This window comes from Ranitomeya imitator, chromosome 6 (assembly GCF_032444005.1).
Source record: "Ranitomeya imitator isolate aRanImi1 chromosome 6, aRanImi1.pri, whole genome shotgun sequence".
Classification (NCBI taxonomy): Eukaryota; Metazoa; Chordata; class Amphibia; order Anura; family Dendrobatidae; genus Ranitomeya; species Ranitomeya imitator.
The window spans coordinates 72,645,742-72,652,844 of NC_091287.1; the positions used below are offsets into that span (position 1 = coordinate 72,645,742).

General features: G+C 37.5%; 1 protein-coding gene across 1 annotated transcript; it reads left to right on the forward strand.

Annotated features, from left to right (window-relative positions):
• Positions 1 to 225: 225 nt before the first annotated feature.
• CRYGN (crystallin gamma N) lies at positions 226 to 6,866 on the forward strand. Its single transcript, XM_069729764.1, has 4 exons — positions 226 to 369; positions 3,326 to 3,574; positions 4,782 to 4,927; positions 6,637 to 6,866. The coding sequence occupies exons 1-4, from the start codon at positions 349 to 351 to the stop codon at positions 6,770 to 6,772; spliced, it is 552 nt and encodes a 183-aa protein (XP_069585865.1). The 5' UTR covers positions 226 to 348; the 3' UTR covers positions 6,773 to 6,866.
• Positions 6,867 to 7,103: the final 237 nt, after the last annotated feature.

The window sequence follows — 7,103 nt, forward strand, 5'->3', positions numbered from 1 at the left end:
CTTCTCTAAAGCTCCCGTGTTACACACTGAGCAGTTCTTCACTACATGCTTTATGCTCTATACATAAAAGGTGCAGTGAAACAGCCATTCTCATCAGCCAAATTCCTGCAGAGCAAATCTTTTGTCTGCATGTCTACAATATGTTGAAAGTCTGGGATCAGCAGTGTTAGATAGAGGGGATTGTGTCTACCAAGCAAAAATGTTAAACCTTCTATAGTTGCTGTATTGTTCTATGGGGCTCGCGATCTCAGCCTCTGTCTGAACTGTCATATATATTGGAGTGTCCAATTTTTCTGCCTGTCACATTTGTTGGCTCCTGTGTTCGTTTGGACACTGTCCAGTGGAAAGATGTCTCAGTATTCTGGAAAAGTAAGTAAACGGTTTAAGTTCTGCTATACACGGGTATATAAGTACAGGCACACGTACCCACATATATACACACAACAAGTATATAAGTACAAGCACACGTACACACACACATATACACACATATACAAACAACGAGTATATAAGTACAGGCACACGTACCCACATATATACACACAACAAGTATATAAGTACAGGCACATGTACACACACATATACACACATATACAAATAATGAGTATATAAGTACAGGCACACGTACACACACATATACACACATATACAAATAATGAGTATATAAGTACAGGCACACGTACACACACATATACACACATATACAAATAATGAGTATATAAGTACAGGCACACGTACACACACATATACACACATATACAAATAATGAGTATATAAGTACAGGCACACGTACACACACATATACACACATATACAAATAATGAGCATATAAGTACAGGCACATGTACACACACATATACACACATATACAAATAATGAGTATATAAGTACAGGCACACGTACACACACATATACACACATATACAAATAATGAGCATATAAGTACAGGCACATGTACACACACATATACACACATATACAAATAATGAGTATATAAGTACAGGCACACGTACACACACATATACACACATATACAAATAATGAGCATATAAGTACAGGCACATGTACACACACATATACACACATATACAAATAATGAGTATATAAGTACAGGCACACGTACACACACATATACACACATATACAAACATATACAAACACATTGACATAACTGCTATCAGGCAGACTTTACTAATAAGTCCTACTACTACTATTACTTAGCCAGTAGTTTATGGTTAGGTTGATAAAGCGGTAAAATGTAACATTTGGTGGAATAAAACCAAGATGCAAATTTTACAATTAGACAATTGTTGCTTGCCATATCACTTACTATGCTTTACAGGGAGGAATATATATCTGTGTAAATGGCATGTTGTATCATCCTTTTTTTTTTTTTTAGAAAAGCTACTTCAATACAGACTATATATATATATATATATATATATATATATATATATATATATATATATATATATAATGATTATATGTACAGAATACTATAGCTATATATAAAAAAGAAAATAATAATTGTATGGATGTATATTATAAATACTATAACTATATATACTATATACGGTAAATACAGTCAGTTTCATGCTCATCATTTTTTATGTATCACTACCATAAACGATATTGGAGAGGAAAGTCAATGAGAGCCTATCACATTGCAAACAATGAAAGATAGGATTCTGCCTGCAGCCAGCATGTATGCTTGCATATACTTCTAAGTATTAATGTCAGTATGCTGGCGCCGTGAGATGTAAGAATAATAAGAAACTTTCAGGATCATCGAGAAAGTCTCATTAGCTCCAATGCAAATGCTCCAAAAGGGCCCCCAACTATCAAAGGTCTTGAATAATATTGGTCCTTTCGTATGGTCTAATGAAACTTTTTGGGTATCCTAGGCTGTGGGAGAGGAAAGTCAATGAAAGCCTATAACATTGTAAACATCCCTAGATCTGTACACTCAGATACATCTAGGTATGTGTATATATATATACTTTACAGGAAATATTTGTTTTATTGATGTATGACATGTGAGAACATTGATTGACACTTGTAGGAAGATAGCCGTGTGCCTGCAACCAGCGTGCATGCCCGGATACACTTCTAAGTATTAATATCAGTATGTTTGCACTGCGAGAGGTAAGAGAAAGAGACTTTCAGGATCATAGAGAACATACAAATTCCATGCTGTCGTGAGTAAAATATAAACTAAAAAATGATAGTGTTGCCCCCTCAAAAATAGGCTGAGATCTCATCTCCCGAGATCTTGGTGCAGAGTTCTCCATCTGCGCATGCGCTGCCCCCTGGCAGCCATTTTTCCAGAGTACACCACATAGTAAACCATGTAAGTGCCGGGGATCTATTCTTTCACAAAATGTCAGCAGACCCCCTCACCACCGAACATCGGCAGCGGCGCACATCCAAACACCCCCTCATCCCAGCCTGCAGCAACGCTCCACTCTTGCCTCCTCCAGCATCCAACCTGGGACTCCGCTTCACCGCAGCCACCACCCCCGGTAAGCAATAGGACTCATGGATTATAAGAAGCAACACAATTTTATTAATAAAAAGTTTTTTTCCTATTTTTCTCCTCAAAATTTGTGGTGCATCTTACAATCCACAAAATAAGGTATATTGTATATGCTTTACAATATAAAAATACTAATCGAGAAAACATCAACCACTGAGATCCATACTATGATGTGGGAAGTTCCTAAGTCACTAGCTCTTGCTTCTCTTCGTCTACTTCCTTTGGTCATTCATACAACATGCATTACTCAGCAAACATTTCTCGGAATAGATGTCTTTATCCTTGATTTAAGGTTTATTTTACCATTGGTAATATGAGTTGTAACTGGAATTGTTTTTTATGCTTTGATGATGTTGTCCCAGGGGCTATTATGAAATATATATCAACACAAATGACTATATGACTAATAATGACCATTTTCTAAGACATTAAGTCTATTGAAATGTTGAAATACTCCTCCTAATGTCTTGGGGAGCTTCCCAACATGAGCTCATGCGCAATGATGGAGGTAGATATTAGTAATGCATTATCATTTTTTAAGATCTGAGTATATACGTTGATACATATTTAGGTTTGGGTCATTTCTTTGGTAAATCCTTCAGAGACATTAAACATTTTTATTTGACAGAAGCATCTGCAAGTCATTTCCTACAAAACAAATCTTCTTTGTTCACAGATTCGTTTTATATACCAATCGCATATATTACATTTCCACGAGACGAGGAGTCAGTGCCACCTATTTTATACTTGGCCGTATATGTAAGGAGATTTCCTCTCTTTTTGTGTTAGATCATTTTCTATGAGGGAAAATGTTTCACGGGAAGGAAACTGGAGGTCTTTGGAGACTGCGATAACTTTCAAGACAGGGGATTCATGAATCGTGTCAATTCCATCCGCGTAGAAAGTGGAGCCTGGATCTGTTATGACCATCCTGACTTTAAAGGACAGCAGTATATTCTGGAACGAGGAGAATATCCAGACTTCCATCGCTGGAATGGGCATAATGATCACATGGGATCCAGCAGACCCGTCAGAATGGTTTGTTACCTTATTTTTACTATTTACTGTCCATAGTCCAAGTCATATTCATCAGATAAGTAGTTCATATAGAGAAGTTATAAAGGGGATTAGTCATAAAAAAACCTCCCCAGTGTTCAACTGATCACTGTGGGTTCAGCAATGGAAATCCTAGATTTTCACCATACAAGTGAATGGCTGCCATGTAGTGAGTGTTCCCTGTCCATCCGAGTGGGGACTGCTCTTACTTGGAAGGTTTCTGCTCTAAGTCATACATCCCGAGTGAAGGAATCCCTTTTCCATACCCATATGTAGTATGTCTCAATAAGGCGTAAGACTTTACAGACACATTGGAAAATGACAATGAATCATTATGATTATCGGAGGTACATGTCCACAATTCTGATAAGTAGACATCAGCTGCATTCACTATGAACTCTGAGATTATAATAATGGTCAAAATAAGCTGTATATATTCCTTCAGCTTAAAAAAAATCACGGATACCTTAATGTGCCCTATTTTATGAGCTGTCCTGGAATTTCTGGACGGTTGGTAACCCAGATGTAAGGGTATGTGCACATCTGCATTAGGAATTACATTTTCGTGTTTTATCGTAGGGACAGAAGAATGGATATCATGCAATGGATGAATCCATCACATGTGGGCCTGTAGAAGTGCCAGACAGAATATCATTAAGATATCATGTGATCCACTGAATTTCCATCATGGCGGTCAACATTTTACTGGAAAAACATAGTAGAATACTGTTATCCCATCCACTAAAAGTGATTGGATCTACGATTGAGCCGCCGACAAATGTGGTAACAGATCCTAGTCCGACACTTGTATTGTGTTACTCACAGTGACCAATATTAATGACATTTATCTATGGCGGATAAATGTGGATGATGATAGCTGCAACTCATCCAGTTAGTTTAGTTTATTTGAAAATCATAATAATTGATGGCTACTAACTTGACAATTTTGAGAGGGTCTTCAGATAACCTTCCATCTACTGATGTAATGTTCAATATTAGTTATGAAAGATACGTCACGTCTATACCACACTGTACGGTTACACGTGTTTTTCTTAGATGAGGTCATGAAGCCATGAAATAGCTCACCAGAAACATTATATTTTAAAACTATATAACAAAGAAGGTTCTGCTGCGTTGGATAAAAGCTCTGCTGTATTTGCTCCTTCAGACTTTTCTCTGTATTTTGTAGCATGGAGAACATTACAGACTGGAGCTGTTTGAGGGAGGTAACTTCACTGGTCAATGCATGGAGTTCTGTGAGGATTGTCCTTTCCTCCAAGGACGGGGATGGAACAAGAACTGTGTAAATGCCATTAAGGTCTATGGAGATGGAGCGTGAGTATCACATTAAGAGGAGCGTAATGTAGACATCAGAGTCCTCCTAGAATGGAAGAAACATAAATGATGCAGAGAGCACAGTTGTGCTTCAACTATGTGCTTATTATGGAGTGTAAAATACACAATGCACAAGTTGCACCAATCACTGGGGAACACAATTTTTTAGGAGTTAGGTCAGACAACTATTCTTAACTAATTTTTGGATGCTGAATCCAGAAATGATCTCAGTTTTTCTCTATCACATCAAGTTTTTGAACTATAGGATTTTTGTCTTCTCAAAAATATGTAAACTACTGTACCTAAAAAGTGTTGTTTTTTTTAAATAGTACAAATAGGCATTTACGACGAGAGGAAGAAGGAGCAGACATGATCTGAAACAAAGGAAATATGTACATATGTAAATAAAACACTGAGATGGAAAGTTACAAGCTTTGAAAACTAACAAAGAAAAAAATCATAAAAGATATATAAATTACAACTAAGCGCCCAATGTAAAGAGAAAAGCTGTCACAAATCCTATTTATTCCTACTATGATACATTTTTTGTGTAAAGATATTGATAATTATGACGTATTGGGAGCTGCACACACCTCTCACCACACTGTCTCAGTTGAGACTACTCTTACAAGTTGCCACGTAGCTCTATATGAGTTGAATTGTAATCAGATAACAAGTCTTATTACAGATATCAGTGCAATTGTGCTTCTCTGGCAGGTAAGTTGTGGAGGAAAAACTTGACGTGCTAGAAAAAAACTGACTACATTTTTGGAATCAGCATGCCAATTTTAGTATAAATCAGCTCAAAAACCTAACTCAACAGAACATTTTTTTCAAATTGTTCATCAGTGTAATATGTCTACCCCTGTGCATGCATGGATACAGCAGGTTTTGTCCTGAATTTATTTTTTTTTCATGGAGTCCCACGAAGTGAAGAAATATGCCTTTGGCCTTTAGTAAAGAGTCAAAAGACCCCATATATGTCAAGTTAGAAATTAGAAAATGTCTTTGTGATAACTTGTTAATCAATGGGGTCCGACCACTGCTGCCCATACCAATCGGCAGAACAGGTGACCTTTATCCCCATTAGAATGAAGTGTAAGCTCCATTCTACATTCAATTGGTGCTGCCAAGTGCTGCACTCGACTTCCTCTCGGCAGCCCCATAGAGAATGAATGGAGCCTCGGTCGGGTGTCTGACCTGACTCATCATTTCGTAATGGGGATAAAAATTTTGATCTGTGCGGGTCCCAACCATAGGATGCCCAACCAGCAGCAAGCTATAATCTACCTGTTAATAGCATATACCTTATTTCAGTGGACAACACCTTTAAATTTTGCTTTGGGGTCCTATGGTTTATGTGTCCGTGACTCCCTGTGACTGCCATGCTTGCATTTGCTATAGAATTATTGGATGCCATTCTTGAGGGCAATGTTATTACAAAATCTGGTTACTAAATTACTAGATTGGCTATTGATCTACAGATTTATTCTGACAGCCATATTTAATGTCAGGAAGGGAATTTATTGGCTTTTGCCCCATGGTTTTTTTTTTTTGCCTACCTGGGGATCAACATTACAGGAGGGTAAGCTAAACTGAATTAAGTGGACAAACTTTTTCAGATATACAAACTACGGTACCATAAGTTTCTGCATGAGCAAATTTAATTAGTGCAAGTTAATATGTATTTTTTTATATGTATATTTTAGCTGGGTACTCTATGAAGAACCCAACTATCGTGGACGTATGTACATTGTGGAGAGAGGAGACTTCCGCACATTCAATGAATGGCAGGCCCAGAGTGCGAATATCCAGTCAATCAGACGGGTCGTAAACTACTTCTAAGTGCTGAATTTCAGCTCAGTGAAAGGGACAATCGAACTCTTAATAACATTTACCTCTTCTTTATGAAACATGCTCAATAAATTCCTAAATTGTGTGCGTGTGTCATCTTCATGATTTATTTCCTTTGAATTAATATGTTCTCTGCAGGATGTGTCGTTAGTAGTGATGAGCGAGTATACTCATTGCTCGGGTTATCCAGAGCACGCTCGGGTGATCTCCGAGTATTTGTTAGCGCTCGGAGGTTTAGTTTTTGTGCACGCAGCTGCATGATTTACAGCTGCTAGACAGGCTGAATACATGTGAGGAATGCCTGTTTGTTAGGGAACCCCCA

Coding starts and splice junctions, on each gene's coding strand:
- CRYGN (XM_069729764.1), top strand. CDS start 349: ATGTCTCAGTATTCTGGAAAA. Junction 3,575..4,781: donor CCAGCAGACCCGTCAGAATG/GTTTGTTACCTT, acceptor TGTATTTTGTAG/CATGGAGAACATTACAGACT. Junction 4,928..6,636: donor AAGGTCTATGGAGATGGAGC/GTGAGTATCACA, acceptor TGTATATTTTAG/CTGGGTACTCTATGAAGAAC.